At 46.3% G+C, this 16920-nt stretch overlaps 1 protein-coding gene across 3 annotated transcripts; it reads left to right on the top strand.

Annotated features, from left to right (window-relative positions):
* Positions 1 to 238: 238 nt before the first annotated feature.
* On the top strand, positions 239 to 16433 carry Vps11 (VPS11 core subunit of CORVET and HOPS complexes). 3 transcript variants are annotated; one of them, XM_038323946.1, is made up of 16 exons: positions 239 to 455; positions 1952 to 2100; positions 2190 to 2325; positions 2920 to 3083; positions 4139 to 4386; positions 6052 to 6253; positions 6636 to 6787; positions 7689 to 7875; positions 8516 to 8662; positions 8767 to 8955; positions 9269 to 9430; positions 10105 to 10244; positions 10335 to 10537; positions 10626 to 10797; positions 15449 to 15671; positions 15957 to 16433. In XM_038323946.1, the coding sequence occupies exons 1-16, from the start codon at positions 269 to 271 to the stop codon at positions 16119 to 16121; spliced, it is 2826 nt and encodes a 941-aa protein (XP_038179874.1). In that variant the 5' UTR covers positions 239 to 268; the 3' UTR covers positions 16122 to 16433. The 3 variants fall into 3 exon arrangements, with proteins under 3 accessions (XP_038179874.1, XP_038179876.1, XP_038179875.1); XM_038323948.1 differs by lacking the exon at positions 239 to 455 and adding an exon at positions 543 to 641 and having other exon boundaries at positions 1933 to 2100; XM_038323947.1 differs by lacking the exons at positions 239 to 455; positions 1952 to 2100; positions 2190 to 2325; positions 2920 to 3083; positions 4139 to 4386 and having other exon boundaries at positions 6052 to 6186.
* The last annotated feature ends 487 nt before the right edge of the window (positions 16434 to 16920 follow it).

The following is a 16920-nucleotide window of genomic DNA, read 5'->3' as shown; positions in this document are numbered from 1 at the left end:
ATCGAGACACGGTCTCGCTGTGGAGGGTATGCTGGCCTCGAAACGCGCCACCACTCGTCGGAAGGGGAAAACGACAACACAGAGATGAAAGACCCTCCCAGTCATAACAAGATGAAAGCACTAGGGCGCTACCGAGCAAGCTCCACCCCCAGAGCTTGCGAAGCAAGCCCCGCCTACTGTGTGCGCATGCTCCCGGAGGATGCCCCTCACATGACTCGCCCGTGCTGTTCACGTGACGTTGCTCCGGAGGCGGGGGCCCTCGGCCAAGATGGCGGCCTACCTGCAGTGGCGGCGCTTCGTCTTCTTCGAGAAGGAGCTGGTGAAAGAGCCGCTGGGTAATGATGGGGCAGCTCCCGGGGCCGCGCCGGCCTCTGGATCCTCTGCTTCCAAGTTCCTTTGCCTCCCTCCTGGCATCACTGTCTGCGACTCTGGCCGCGGGAGCCTGGTCTTTGGAGATATCCTTCTCGTGGAGATGTCCCTTTCCTCCGTGGAAGCCCGAAGAGATTCCTCCACCTGGAATGGAATCTATCCGTGGTGCTTTGTGCCCTCGCAGTTAGATGCGAGCCCAGACTCTTCTGTGGTCTTCTGGGAGAAAGAAGGAAGTCCATTTTCTAACTTGTCAACCAAGCAGTTCTGGGCAAGTCATTCAACGTTTACTTCGGTTTCCTTTTCTGTGAAACGGTTGTTAATGCCAGTTTGACAAGGTTAAGATCAGTCCCCTCCCAAGCAGATGCTACTTGCCTTTCAAAGATGTGTGTATAAAGTTGTTGGCTGTCCTGACTGATACTGTAGGAAAGGAGACAGATGAGACAAGGAGCTTGTTTGCTTTGTTCACAAGCTATTTGGAGAAAGGTCTTGGAGTTGTTAAAGAGGTTATGTGCATGTTCATTGATATCTAGATTCTGTTGTAAGTACAGCCAGCCCTTAGGTGACGTCTGAAGCCACAGGTTGTGACAAATGACATGGGTACTACTTTTTCCTGTAGAAATGTTCCTCAACTTATGATGGGATTATATCCAGGCGAATCCATCATAAGTGGAAAGTATTACAAGACAAAAATGCGTTTAGTATTCCTAGTCTACCAATGTAAATAGCAACACGGTACATGGTACTTTATCAGTTTTCCCTTCTGACTACACTGCTGACGGGAAGTTAGACCTGCTCAGCACCACAAGAGACTATTTTTTTTTTTTTTAATTGTTGGACAGGGTTTCATTTCAAGGTTGGTCAGCTTTGAACTCACAGAAATCTGACAATCCCCTGGGATTAGGGGATGACCTCAGAGAAAGCATTTTACCTATATTACTAGCCCAGGAAAGGCTGACAGTTCAAAGTACGCCACCTTCTCAATTGCTTTGCCCCTCAGCCCTCCAATGTAGCGTTTCTACTACATGTCACTTTTGTGGCATGGTAAATTCAAAATGGTCATATTAGTGAAAACACATTGACCATAACTTTCATTTCTAACTTAAGCTCGGCAAGAGATTAGCAACAATAATACTAAGAGCAGTTGTAATAGTATCCTATAATTTGAAGTTATGTGAATGTGATTTTTCTTAAGGTGTGTGTGTGTGTGTGTGTGTGTGTGTGTGTGTTTCATTTCTTTCTTTCTTTTTGTCTTTTTGTCTTTTCAAGACAGCGTTTCTCTGTGTAGCTCTGGCTGTCCTGGAACCCACTCTGTAGACCAGGCTGGCTTCAAACTGAAGAGTTCTGCCTGCCTCTGCCTCCCGAGTTCTGGGATTAAAGGCGTGCACCACCACTACCTGGCATTCTTTTTCAATTTCAACTTCTTTTCCCCATAAAATATTTTAATTCCTCATCTACTGTAGTAATACTTTCAGAGTATGGTTGTCTGCAGGTAACTTAAAGCATAGAAAATGTAACGACGGCTAAGAGGGTGGGGATGGGACATGTTACTCCTTGGAAAGGAAGCTTCTTAACCACCCTGCACATATGGAAGGCCAGATCTGGTTCCTGCCACGGTCCCTACATCTTACAGGCTTCCAGGCCTACAAGCTACGTGTGACACACCTGTATCAGCTGAAGCAGCACAATATTCTGGCCTCAGTTGGGGAGGATGAAGAGGGCATTAACCCCCTGGTAAGTCCCAGAAAAGGAAGTTCTAGAAGCCTAGACTGTGTTTTGGTTAGAGGGAGATCAATTCTTGCATGTCTGCGGTCTGTCCTCAGGTAAAGATCTGGAACCTGGAAAAGAGGGATGGTGGCAATCCGCTGTGCACTCGGATCTTCCCTGCCATCCCTGGGACAGAGCCAACTGTGGTGTCTTGTTTGACGGTTCATGAAAATCTCAACTTTATGGCCATTGGTAAGCAGCAATGAAGGGGAAAACCAACTCCTAGATTTTTTTTCCTGAGACAGCATTTCTTTGTGTAGCCTTGACTGTCCTAGAACTCCATTCCTAGATTTTTAAACACATTTCCTTTGAAGCTGTTTCTTCAGTTCCTGTGTGGTGTTCTCATAAGACTGACCCAAGGCCTTGTTGGTTTATTAAAGTTTATAATAGGAAGACATTTAGTATTATTCTTTGAAAACAAGTCAGTGAATGGACTGGGTGTGGTGATGCACACCTTTAATCCCAGCACCAGGAGGCAGAGGCAGGCAGATCTCCAAGGCCTAGGCCAGCCTGGTCTATAGAGCAAATTCAAGGACAGCCAGGGATATATAGAGAAACACTGTCTCAAAAAGAAGAAGGAGAAGAAGAAGAAGAAAAGAAAAAAGAAAGAGAGAGAAAGAGAAAGAAAATGAGCAGTGAATACAGATACTGAGGTTGCCATGTTACCATTAGAGAAGATGCAGGTGCAGGAGAAAGCATGTCATTCTCCTGAGTGCCGCTGATGGCCTTTTTCTCTGTCTCCACTCCTTTTTCATCCTCCCTGAAACACTGCTTTCTGGTCTTCAGGTTTCACAGATGGCAGTGTGACGCTGAACAAGGGAGATATCACCCGGGACCGCCATAGCAAGACCCAGATCTTGCACAAGGGCAACTATCCTGTTACTGGACTGGCCTTCCGCCAAGCAGGGAAGACCACGCACTTGTTTGTTGTGACAACTGAAAATGTCCAGGTAGGATAAGGTCGCACTCAAGGGGAATAACATTCACGGTCTCTCCAGGGCTCAGGGCAGTAGGGTAAGGAACTAACAGGAGAGATGGGAGTCTTAAAATTTTATCATAGAGCCTTGAATTATTAGCCCACTTTAATATTTTATATTTAATAAAATAGGACGGTAGAAGAGGTAGGCTTAGGAAAAGAACTCTGCTTGCGGTAGAATAACTTGATTCTCCATTGTTAAGCACAGTTAGACAGATGGCTTTACCTCTCTGGTTTCTGGTATTCCACTGCATAACTAATTAAAAAAAATTTCCAAGCCGGGCAGTGGTGGCACACGCCTTTAATCCCAGCACTCGGGAGGCAGAGGCAGGCGGATCTGTGAGTTCGAGGCCAGCCTGGTCTACAAGAGCTAGTTCCAGGACAGGCTCTAAAAAAGCTGCAGAGAAACCCTGTCTCGAAAAACCAAAAAAAAAAAAAAAAAAAAATTTCCACCAAATTTTTATTTATGTGTATGTCTGTAAGTGTAGGCTATGTGTATGCATTTGCCCTGAGAGGCCAGCTGGAGTTACAGGCAGTCATGAACTGCCTTTGAAAATGTTTGTACCAGGGGTCAAACCAGAGCCCCGTGTTCACTGTGCTCACACTACCACTGAACTGCCTCCCAAAGTAGGAATACACTTTTGATAAAACAGCAAAGGATTGTTGTGTTTCTTTAACTCCCACGATTCTAGTAAAAGCTTGTGGTAACATAAAAAGGAAGAGAGCTTGGCCCCTGATACATTCATCTAGTAACTAGGTAGTGGTGTCTGGAGAAGGCAGGTTGCCGAGGGCAAGCAGAACGCTACGTGGAGAAAATGTGAGTTAAGGTAGAAAGGATTATAGCATGACATGGTAGTGCACTCAGGAGGTAGAGGCAGGTGGATCTCTGTGAGGACAACCAGGGCTACAATGAGAAACCCTATCTTGAAGAAAGGCAAACAAAATAAAGAAAATAAATGAATTGTCTTTATGAAGGCTTAGGAGCCTGCTAACTTTTTTTTTTTTTTTTTTTTTTTAAACCTTTGGCAGTCCTATATAGTTTCTGGAAAGGACTACCCCCGTGTGGAGTTGGATACCCATGGTTGTGGTCTGCGCTGCTCCGCCCTGAGTGACCCTTCTCAAGACCTGCAGTTCATTGTTGCCGGAGATGAGTGTGTCTACCTCTATCAGCCAGACGAACGTGGGCCCTGCTTTGCCTTTGAGGGCCATAAGCTCATCGCCCACTGGTTCAGAGGCTACCTTGTCATTGTCTCCCGAGATCGGAAGGTTTCTCCCAAGTAAGACCAAGGAGCCGGGCAGTGGTGGCGCACGCCTTTAATCCCAGCACTCGGGAGGCAGAGGCAGGTGGATCTCTGTGAGTTCGAGACCAGCCTGGTCTACAAGAGCTAGCTCCAGGACAGGCTCTAAAGCTGCAGAGAAACCAAAAAAAAAAAAAAAAAAAAAAAAAAAAAAAAAAAGACCAGGGAAAGGGGAACCGGGAACTGGAGAGGACTAGACTGTGTCCCAGAATCATTTAGTTCTAAAGTCCTAATGTCTAGAGCCAGCCAGTCTGGCACTTGAGTTTTATGTAGGTTGATCTTCTATCTAGATTCAGTTAACTATTTTTACTGAAAAGTCTGGTTTTGCTCAGACAGTTGCTGTGAAAATACTGTGTAAATGTATAACGGTTCAGGGAATCTGGACTTAGGATTAGATTGTTTTTGTTCTTTGGTTAACGTAAGTTAGATGGAGCCAGAGGATTGATGGCGAGGAACTGCAAAGTTCTGGGAAGGATAAGGCATGAGTTTTCTCGTTTGAGTTTTTTTGTCGTTGTTGTTGATAGAGCACTAAAAGGGAATAGTGGGTCTTTTTCATAGCGAAAGCACTCCCTGTTGGGTTTTTTTGTGTGTATATATGTTCATGTGTGTCAGGTGCATGTATGTACGCATGTGTGTAGAGGCCAGACAACAACCTTAGGTGTCATTCCCCAGACACAATCTACTTTATTTATTTTGGAGATAGTCTCATACTGGTCTGGAGCTCACCAAGTATAGTAGGCTGCAAGTTGGCCACCAGTGAGGCCCCAGCATCTGCCTATACCCACCTCCCTAGCGCAAGTGTGTGAGGCCCCAGCATCTGCCTATACCCACCTCCCTAGCGCAAGTGTGTGAGGCCCCAGCATCTGCCTGCACCCACCTCCCTAGCCCAAGTGTGTGAGGCCCCAGCATCTGCCTGCACCCACCTCCCTAGCCCAAGTGTGTGAGGCCCCAGCATCTGCCTGCACCCACCTCCCTAGCCCAAGTGTGTGCCACTGTACTTGTTGTTTTAAGTTTTTTCTTTAATTATGTGTATGTATTTGTGTGTAGATTTATGTGGATTTTGTGCATACGTGTGCAGGTGCTCAAGGTCAGAGGCATCCAATCCCCTGGAGCTAGAGTTACAGGTGGTTGTGAGCCACCTGATACGGGTGCTAGGAACTGAACTGGGGACTTCTGAAAGAGTAGTAAGTGTTCTTAATTGCTGAGCCATCTCTCCAACCCCTGTTCCCCCCCCCCCCTTTTTTTTTTAACTGAGGCCCTCATGCTGCAAAGTAAGCATTTTATCAGCAGGGCCCTCTGCTAGCCCCTGTTGGATTATTTCATTCAGTACCAAACTCATTGTCTAACAAACCAGGCCATGGGTGATGATAATGATGATGATGATGATTTTGTTCAGTGAGTAGGCATCTGAATGTTAATTTTTCTACTCTGTTGGCCAGGATTAATGGTAGGAGGCTAAAGGGTGAGACCGGGACTACTCGGGACAGCTGGCCGCACAGCTCTGCATGTGTGCGGTGGCTGCTGGAGGGCCAGAGAGGCGATTGGTCCTAGCTGGAGTGGGCAGCACCAGAGTCGTACGTGAAGGAACCATAGGCAACTGAGACAGAGGTGGTCTAAATAGTGGTGCTTTTCTTTCCTGTGCAGGTCAGAGTTTACCAACAGGGATTCCCAGAGCTCTGACAAGCAAATTCTCAACATCTATGACCTGTGCAACAAGTTCATAGCCTACAGTGCTGTGTTTGAGGATGTAGTGGATGTGCTCGCTGAGTGGGGCTCCCTGTACGTGCTGACGCGGGATGGGCGGGTCCACGCATTGCAGGAGAAGGACACACAGACCAAACTGGAGGCAAGGCCACCAGGTTCTCAGAGCTGGCATCTAGAAGTAGCTGCAGGAATGGGTTTCTTAGGTCCCCTGGGCCCAGTGACTTTCTTTCCTTTGGGTCACAGCCTTACTCAGTTTCCTTAGGATAGGATAACAAAGAAATGGCCTAGGATGTGGCTTTGGAGAGAAGTAATGGCTGGGAACCTAAGCCAGCCCTCCTTGTTTACAGAGACCTGTATGAGGTAAGGTCATGTTGGTGTTGGTCTTGGGGTTACCTTGAGGTCTTTGTCTAGACTGTAGGCAGGTTGTAGCTCCAGGATTATCTACTATGTCTATAATGGGTATGTTTTGGGAGGGTATAATCTCAGGACTGCTTCTACCAATGTTCTAATCTCTCTTCTTCTAGATGTTATTTAAGAAGAATCTATTTGAGATGGCAATTAACTTGGCTAAGAGTCAACATCTGGACAGTGATGGACTAGCTCAAATTTTCATGCAGTATGGAGACCATCTCTACAGCAAGGGCAACCATGATGGAGCTGTTCAGCAGTATATCCGGTTAGTCTGGGTGTGCTGGGGAATGGAGCTTGGATGCAGAACAGGCAGCTAGATTTCAGAACTCGTGTGTGTGTGTGTGTGTGTGTGTGTGTGTGTGTGTGTGTGTGTGTGTGTCTGTGTCTGTGTCTGTGTGTGTGTGCGCGCGCGGACACATGCATGGGGTGGGGTATTATATTTCATCAGGAAGTATTCACGTTCACTATGGAAACAGTGAGAGGGTGACTGGGCATGGTGATACATGCCTATAGTCTCAGGACTGAAGCAGGAGGATTTTGAGTTCAAGATTAGTCTGTGCTACACACTGAACCTATCATAAAACACAAGACAGGGCATGGTGGCACAAACCTTTAATCCTAATACTTGGGAAACAGAGGCAGACAGATCTCTTTGAGTTCAAGACCAGCCTGGTCTATGTAGAGAGTTCCAGGAGAGCCAGACCTACACGTAGAGACTCTATCTCAAAAAACTAAAACAAACAAACAAAACCAAGAACAAGGCCCTCACAGCCCTGTGTTCATGCTTACTTTGGCAGCAAGAATAACTTGCAGGTCTGTGAAGTGATTCATTAAAAATAAGAACCAGTATACTAGACACTTGCCTATAATCCCAGCACTTGGGAAAGAGAGGCAGGAGGATTGCCCTAAATTCAAGGCCAACCTGGTCCAGATAATAATTTCCCAAGCCAGCCATGACTACATAGTGAGACCTTGCCTCAGAAACTGTGACATAAGAACCAGTTTTGTGGACCTTGCACAGTGTGGTTTATAGTCTAATATCACTGATACCACCTTGACTTTGTTAAAAGGGAGCTACTCAAGACCCACTACCATGGTCTGCAGTGGTTCCTGTACAGCCAACTTGACAAAGTACTCTAACCCTGATGGTATTGATGTTTCCCTAGAACCATTGGAAGGTTGGAGCCATCCTACGTGATCCGTAAGTTCCTGGATGCCCAGCGCATCCACAACTTGACTGCCTACCTACAGACCCTGCATCGGCAGTCGCTAGCTAATGCTGATCATACCACCCTGCTTCTGAACTGCTATACCAAGCTCAAGGACAGCTCGAAGTTGGAGGAGTTCATCAAGGTGAAGGGCAGTGTCGGATGGGATGATTCTTAGTAAGCCTCACTGAACCTGAAGTGGCTTACCAGGACTTGCTGTTTTTCAGCAGGATACAGGAAAGCAGGGGACCAGCTTTATTTGGGAACCAATGCTCTTTCCTCTATAAACAGGAAGAAGAGCAGTTGCTCCTACTAGTTGCCTAGAACATTCCATGGTGCCGAAGCCCAGGAAGTCCCATTTAAGAAGCTCTCAGTCCCTAGAAATGTCTTTCTTTTCTTTTTTCTTTCTTTCTTTTTTTTTTTTAACATTAATTTTATTTTATGTGCATTGATGTTTTGTCGGTGTGAGGGTGGATCCCCTGGAACTGTAGTTACAGATAGCTGTGGGTTGCCATGTGGATGCTGGGAATTGAACCTGGGTCCTCTGGAAGAACAGCCAGTGCTCTTAACCACTGAACCATCTCTCCAACCCTATAAATGTCTTTCTAATGATAGGGACAGAGGAAAGCTTTGGTTTTTCAAGCAGATATTACAAGAGGCTGGCTATCATGTTTTCAAAGCCAAGATGCCTTGGCCCTTTAGAAACATGCCTTAAAGATGTCTGCTTGTTCTCCCTTCTCTAGCCACTTCCGTGCAAATGACTTTGTTTAACATCTTGTTGGCAGACAAAGAGCGAGAGTGAAGTCCACTTTGATGTGGAGACAGCCATCAAGGTCCTCCGGCAGGCCGGCTACTACTCCCATGCCCTCTATCTGGCTGAGAACCACGCACATCACGAGTGGTACTTGAAGATCCAGCTAGAGGACATTAAGGTGGGTGAGGTTCTTGCTTTGGAAGGATGTACTGGGAATGATAAAAAAACGCACCTGCTGAACGAGACAGGAAGAGCACTAGTTCACCTTTCACCCCTCCACAGAACTATCAAGAAGCCCTTCAGTATATCGGCAAGCTGCCTTTTGAGCAGGCAGAGAGTAACATGAAGCGCTACGGCAAGATCCTCATGCACCACATACCGGAGCAGACAACCCAGTTGCTGAAAGGACTGTGTACTGACTATCGGCCCAGTCTGGAAGGCCAAGGTGACCAGGAGGCTCCAGGCTTCCGGGTGAGACCTGGGTAAATAGTTTTTGGTAGCAGGGATGACTTTAGATGCCTGCTCACTGAGCCACCTTACCTCTTCCTTCCTTCCCTCCCTCCTTCCTTCCTTCCTTCCTTCCTTTAATATTTGTTTATTTATTATGTATACAGTGTTTTGCCTGCACACCAGAAAAGGGCACCAGATCTCATCATAGATGGTTGTGAGCCACCATGTGGTTGCTGGAGATTGAACTCAGGACCTCTGGAAGAGCAGTCAGTACTTTTAACCTCTGAGCCATCTCTCCAGCCCCTTCCTCATCTCTTTCTTTCCTCCATCTTAGGCCAACTCCGAGGAGTTCATCCCCATCTTTGCAAACAACCCGAGAGAGTTGAAAGCCTTCCTGGAGCACATGAGCGAAGTGCAGCCAGACTCCCCCCAGGGCATCTACGACACACTCTTGGAGCTGCGGCTGCAGAACTGGGCACACGAGAAGGATCCACAGGTGATACCTGGCCAGAGCCATGGGAGGTGCAGGAAAGACGGCTTGGGTGCTCATTGGTCTAGCATGTGTGAGGCCTTGGGTTCCTTCCCTCGCAGTGAATAAAGAAGAGTTCCTCTAGTCCTGTCCTCTAGCTTTTTGGCTGCCTTTTGTTGCTTTATTTAGAGCAGTGGTTCTCAACCTTCCTAATGCTGTGACCCTTTAATACAGTTCCTCATGTTGTGGTGACCCCAGCCATAAAGTTATTTTTGTTTGCTACTTTATAACAGTAATTTTGCTGCTGTTATGTAATTAATCATAATGTAGCCGGGAGGTGGTAGCACACACCTTTAATCCCAGTACTCGGGAGGCAGAGGTAGGTGGATCTCTGTGAGTTCGAGGCCAGCCTGGTCTACAAGAGCAAGTTCCAGGACAGGTTCCAAAGCTACAGAGAAACCCTGTCTCAACAAACCAAAAAAAAAAAAAAAAAAATCATAATGTAAATATTTTTGGAGACAGAGGCTTGCCAATGGGGTCATGACCCACAGGTTGAGAACAGCTGATTTTGAGAGTAGCACCTCACCTCTGGGCTATATGGGCTTCACTGATGGGAAACTAGACTGAGAGAGAGACTGAAATCTGCCTAATCTAAAAAGTCTTGTGCCCTCCGATGACTGACAGCCCAACTTCTCTTGTAGGCCAAGGAGAAGCTTCACGCAGAGGCCATCTCCCTGCTGAAGAGCGGCCGGTTCTGCAATGTGTTTGACAAGGCGCTGGTCCTGTGCCAGATGCATGACTTCCAGGACGGGGTCCTCTACCTCTACGAGCAGGGGCAGCTGTAAGGGTTCGGGGACTTCCAAATCAAAGGAAAGATTGAGGTGATTTTTCCAGAGACAAGCGCTGAGGTGTTTCCTTTCCCTGACCCCAGGTTCCAGCAGATCATGCATTACCACATGCAGCACGAGCAGTACCGCCAGGTGATTGCTGTGTGCGAGCGCCACGGGGAGCAGGACCCCTCCCTGTGGGAACAGGCCCTCAGCTACTTTGCCCGCAAGGAGGAAGACTGCAAGGAGTATGTGGCTGCTGTGCTCAAGCATATCGAGAACAAGAACCTCATGCCCCCCCTTCTAGGTACTGGGGAGGACAGGCTGCTGCAGAGATGGGCTCTGTTCAGTGTGTGCTGCTTGGTTCTTTATTTCTTCCTGTCCTCCAATCTCAGTGGTACAGACCCTGGCCCACAACTCCACAGCTACCCTGTCCATCATCCGAGACTACCTGGTCCAAAAACTGCAGAAACAGAGCCAGCAGATTGCACAAGATGAGCTGCGCGTGAGGCGGTACAGAGAGGAGACCACTCGCATCCGCCAGGAAATCCAAGAACTCAAGTCGAGGTAGAGTGAACAGGGGATGACTTCAGCTATCACAATATGGCGTTCTGTGCTTTCCACACAGAGGATCTGTGAAGTGTGTTTGAGCTCTCTCTTTCTCCCTTCCCCCTTCTTCCTTCTTCAAGGATTAATCTAGGCCTCCTGAGTGTTGGGATTAAAGGTGTATGCCACCACTCCCAGCTTTACATCACTGATTCATAACAATAGCAAACTTACAGTGATAAGTAACAATGAAATAATGTTATGACTGTGGGTCACCACAAAATGAGGAACTGTGTTGCAGCATTAGGAAGGTTGAGAGCCACCATTTAGGGCTTCTTGTACATGCTAGGCATCTACTCTACCACTGAAACTATACACCCCAACCCTTTGAAGATGTGTTAATGAAGGAATTCTAAAAAAGTGATTAGTTATATACCCACCTTTTTTGTTTTTGGTTTTGTTGTTGTTTTGTTTTGAGACAGGGTCTATCTATAACGCCTTAGCTGTCCTATCACAGAGATCCACCTGCTTCTGAGTGCAGGTGTGTGTGCCACCATGTCCCACCATAAATCTTATTTTTAAAGATTTTTGTGTGTATGTGGGGGCGGAGGGGAGACAAACAAATGTGCCACCACCACCCAGTCTAAGCCAGCCCTGGTGGCGCTTACCTTTAATCCCAGCATGCAGGAGGCAGAGTCAGGCAGATCTCTGTGAGTTCAGGGCCAACCTGGTCTACAAAGTAAGTTCTAGGACAGCTAAGGCTGTTACACAGAAACCCTGTCTCAGAAAAATAAAACAGGAAAAAAAAAGATTTTAGTGTGTGTGTGTGTGTGTGTGTGTAAGTGCAAACGTGCATGTGTGTGTAAGCAGAGACTGCATGTTTGTTTTCCAGCCACCCATCACACAAAAACTATATTACAACACTGGCCTATGGCTTGGGTATACTTCTAGCTGTCTCTTACATACTAAATTAATCCATTTTTATTTGTCTGTGTATTGCTACATGACAGTGTGGTGTTACCTCATTTTCTACATGTTTCTTCAGTGGTTGGCATTGTCTTTCCCCCTCAGCGGCTACATGGCATTTCCTGACTCTGCCTTCTTTCCTTCTCTCTCTCTGCTTGGATTTTCTGCCTTGCTACAATATATTCTGCTTACCATAGGCCAAAGCAGCTTCTTTATTTACCAGTGGTAATAAAACATACTCGCAGCATACAGAGGGGAATCCCACATCATGTGTGTTTTAATGTGCTTTAAGAACTTGTGCCTACTGAGGCCAGAGAGGCTATTGGATCTCCTAAAACAGGAGTTTCAGGCAGTTGTAAGTCCTTTATTGTTGAAGCTGGGAATTATACTCAGGTCCTCTTCAGGAGGACTGTGCATGCTTAACCAGTAATCCATCTCTTCAGCCCTATTAATTTCTTTTAAAATGTTTTGTTTGTTTAAGTTGTGTGTGTGTGTGTCTGTGTGCAAGTATGTGTAACTGAGTGCGGGTGCCTGCGTTTGACAAAGGCATTAGATCCCCAGGAGTTAGAGTTCCAGGCAGTGCTGACCCCTGCTACACATCCCCATGTGTACTTGGAATTGAATTCAATTCCCTCTTCTGCAAGAGCAGTTTGTACCCTTAACTGCAGAACCATTTTTCTAGCCCCATAAGTCATTATTTAATGGGCTTTGGAGGAGGTTATTCTATGGTCAGGCCAGTTCTCTGCATATATAATATTTATATTTCTAAGCAAATATCTAAGGTGTGAAATGTTCTGAAATAAAATTTGATTTTAGAAAGTACAGAAAGTGGATAATTTAGATCTCAACATTTTAACTAGCAGTCTGGAGATTGAACCCAGAACCACTTAACTGCTAGGCAAGAGCAGCACCACGGCACTGTAACCCAGCACTCTGCTTTTGTTTTGTGTGTGAGGGTAGGTACATGTGTGCCGTGGGACCTGTGGTCACAGGACTCCATCAGTAATTCTCGTCTTATTGAGGTAGGGACTGTCTTATTTCTGCCGTGCTGCATTTTACAATCTACCTCAGGTTTCCACCCCTAGGAGTGCTGGGATCACAGATGCACTACCACGTCCCACTTTTCCTCGTGGGCTCTGGGGCTCAAACTCAGGTTGTCAGGCTTACACAGCAAGCACTTTTATCTGTTGAGTCATCTTTTTTTTTAAGATTTATTTATTATGTATACAACATTCCTTCCATGTATGCTTGCATGCCAGAAGAGGGCACCAGATCTCATTACAGATAGTTGTGAGCCACCATGTGGTTGCTGGGAATTGAACTCAGGACCTCTGGAAGAGCAGTCAGTGCTCTTAACCTCTGAGCCATCTCTCCAGCCTTTCCTTTTAGTTTTTGTGACAGGGTCTCACTAAATTACCCAGCCTCTTCCTGAACTCACTTTGTAGTACCAGGCTGATGGGGAACTTCTAACTCTATTGCCTTGGCCTTCTTAGTAGCTGTAATTACAGGCCTGTAATTCTAGGCTTTGTTTGTTTTGTTTTTAGTTTATTTTGCTTTATTTATTTTTCTCATTTGCATTGGTGTTTTACTTGAATATGTATCTGTATGAGGATGTCAAATCCTAGAACTGGAGTTACAGACAGTTGTGAACTGACATTGGGTGCTTGGGAATTGAACCCAGGTCCTTTGGAAGAGCAGCCAGTTCTGTTAGCCACTGAGCCATTTCTCCAGCTCATATTTTGCTTTATTTTTGAGATATAATCTTACCGTGCAGCCTGGGCTGACCTTGAACTCAAAGCAATCTTTCTGCTTCAGCCTCCTAAGTGCTAGGATTTCAGGAATGAGCTGTCATGCCTGGTTGGAATTATTAATAACAGAAATTGTTCTGAAGTGTTAAATCTTTAGGGGTTTGTTTTGTTGAGACAGTCTCATGTAGCTGAAGCCGGCCCTGGACTCCTTAATCTTTCTGAATCGCTGGGATCATAGACATTTGCTTCCACACCCAGCTATCAAGTGTTCTGTCTATTCTTCCCATTACATTGTAAAATGTTTATTATGAAATGGTTTCTTCATTCCTCTCAGCCTTTATTGTCTCTGAAGCCTTTAATGATAGCAAAACAAGAAGCCCTGCCTTTATGGGCCTCGTGTTCTGTAGACATACAGTGAACATAGAGATCATCAGCAGTTAAGAGTGCTCGCTGCACTTACAGAGGACCTGGGCTCAGTTCCCAGCACCCACATCAAATGGCTTACAACAGCTCCAGGAAATTTGATGTCCTCTTCTGGCCTCTGCAGGCACCTTAACTCTAGTGGTACACATATGCATACTCAGGCACACACAATCACATAAAATAAATCTAGAAAACAAATAGGCAGGTGCTGGAGAGATAGCTCAGAGGGTAAGAGCACTGGCTGCTTTTCCAGAGGTCCCGAGTTCAGTTCCCAGCTACCACATGGTGTCTCACAACCATCTGTAATGAGACCTGGTGCCTTCCTTGCCAGCAGTACATTGTATGTTTGAAAATTAATAAATCTTTAAAAAAAATAGGCAGATGATTACAGTGCTTGAGGTAGTTGTAAATTCTGAGGAGAAAATGAATAGAGAAAGAGAAGGGGACCAGAGACATAGGTCAGTGATTAAGAGTTTGTCCTATTCTTGCAGAGGACTCAAGTTCAGTTCCAATACTTGTGTCAGGTACACAACCACCTGTACTCCAGGGCCTTGATACCCCTACCTGCATATGCCTGAAGTCATGTGCACGTGATTCAAAAAAGAAATCTTGGGCTGGAGAGATGGGTTGGTGGTTAAGAGCCCTGACTGCTCTTCTAGAGGTCCTGAGTTCAATTCCTAGCAACCATATAGTGGCTCACAACCATCTGAAATGAGATGCATTGCCCTCTCCTGGCCTGCAGGCACACATGCAGACAGAACACTGTATACATAATAAATAAATCTTTTTTAAAAAGCTTAAAAATTAAAAGTGGTGGGAGGGACCTAGAAGATGGCTTAGTGGTTAAAAGCCCTTGTTGCTCTTGCAGAGGACCTGGGTATGATTCACAGCACACACATGGTGGCTCACAACCATTTATAACTTCAGTTCCAGTGGATCCAACACCCTCCTCTGGCTTCCTATGACACATACACATATATAGAAAGCCCACTCACATACATAAAGATAAATAAAGCCAGGTATGGAAATCTTTAAAGAAAATAATAATAAAGGGAAAACAAAGTGTGTGTGTGGTGTGTGTGTGTGTGTGTGTGTGTGTGTGTGTGTGTGTGTGTGCTGGGAGCAGGGTGGTTTGAATGCCATAATACTGTAGAATGAGTGCAAGCCAGGGCTTTACTAAGTAAATACTTTGCTAAACTAGGTCTGCGCCTCATTCCACTATTGCAGATGTCTGCCACAAGTTTAGATAAGGTAGGCAGGAATGGCTTCTTTTTCTCTTTGGTTTTTCAAAACAGGGTTTCTCTATAGCTTTGGAGCCTGTCCTGGCACTAGCTCTTATAGACCAGGCTGGCCTCGAACTCACAGAGATCCGCCTGCCTCTGCCTCCTGAGTGCTGGGATTAAAAGCATGCACCACCACCGCCCAGCTAAAAAACAGGGCTTCTGTGACCTTTACAGAGACCTTCTTCATCTGTTTCCTCCCTCACTGGGATTTGGCCCTCACTCTTTGCCACTGTTCCTGTCTCCTGCCTGCAGTCCAAAGATCTTCCAGAAGACCAAGTGCAGCATCTGTAACAGTGCCTTGGAGCTGCCCTCAGTCCACTTCCTGTGTGGCCACTCTTTCCACCAGCACTGCTTTGAGAGTTACTCAGAAAGCGATGCTGACTGTCCCACCTGCCTCCCGGAGAACCGCAAGGTGATGGATATGATCCGGGCCCAGGAGCAGAAAAGAGATCTCCATGATCAGTTCCAGCACCAGGTAGGGATGAGTAGGTTTAAAAGGTTGGGGGAGAGGGTGGGCTGGAGAGATAGCTCAGTAGTTAAGAGCACTTCCTGTCGTCTAGAGGACCAGAGTCCACATCAGGAGGCTCACAATTGCCTGTGATTCAGTTCCTTGCTATCTGATGCCCTCTTCTGGCCTCTGTTGGTGTACACACACAGACACCCAAGACCTGGGCCACCATCAGTGTCACCCAGTATCCTTGGAGTACCAGAGGATTTGTTTCCTTTTCAGTTAGGTCTGATTCTTCCTCTTTCCTTCTAGCTCAAATGCTCGAATGACAGCTTTTCCGTGATTGCTGACTACTTTGGCCGAGGGGTTTTCAACAAGTTGACTCTCCTGACAGATCCTCCTGCAGCCAGACTGACCACCAGCCTGGAGGCCGGGCTGCAGCGGGACTTGTTGATGCACTCCAGGAGGGGGACTTAGTCAGCAGCTCCTGGGAAAGCCTGGAACTCTGGGCCCCTAAAGCACACACATGGCCTTAGGTGACCTGTTGTAGCGGACAAGACCACAGTTCCAGACCCTCAGGACTCGAGATGGGATCTGCTTTTCCTTCCTCCTTTGCCAGCCTGCTCCCCTCCTGCTGACCAGCAATATAGATTATTCCACACCAGTGAGGAAGGGCACCTCAGCAACCTCTCTGTGGACAATAGCTGCTTTATTCTCTATTCAAGGGCACCAGGCTGTGCTTGGGTCCTTGTTCTCAGAGCCTATAAATAAAAGAGTATAATGACTTGAGGGCTGAAGAATATTTTATGGGGACTTTTCAGGTGGTTTTTTGTTTTTTTTTTTTTTTTTTTTTTTTTTTTTTTTTTAGACAGGATCTCACTGCATGGCCCTAGCTGGCTTATAACTCATGTAGACCAGGCTGGTCTCAAACTCCCAAAGATCCTCCTGCTCTGCCTCCTGAGTCTGGGATTAAAAGCATGCGCCACCACACCTAGCCATCAGGTGACTCTATTATGTCTAAGAACCCCCTGTGTTCTAGGGTTCTAGTTTTCTGCCCGTGGTCTTCCTGTCTGAATAACCCCACGTCATTTCACTGGTGATTAGTAGCATCTAGGAAAGTTAAACTTCCTGAAGAACTTCATTGTGGGGACTTGAACACAGAACTTTATCTACACATAATAGGCAAGTCCGCCACTGTGCTCTATGTCCTCAGTCTCCTGAAGAACCTCTTCAGAAGGACTAGTGAAGCTGGGTGTGATGGTGCACACTGGAGCAG

Source organism: Arvicola amphibius, chromosome 3 (genome assembly GCF_903992535.2).
Source record: "Arvicola amphibius chromosome 3, mArvAmp1.2, whole genome shotgun sequence".
NCBI classification, from domain to species: Eukaryota; Metazoa; Chordata; class Mammalia; order Rodentia; family Cricetidae; genus Arvicola; species Arvicola amphibius.
Note: the sequence above shows the minus strand (reverse complement) of the source record. Positions and strands in the feature narration are given on the sequence as shown.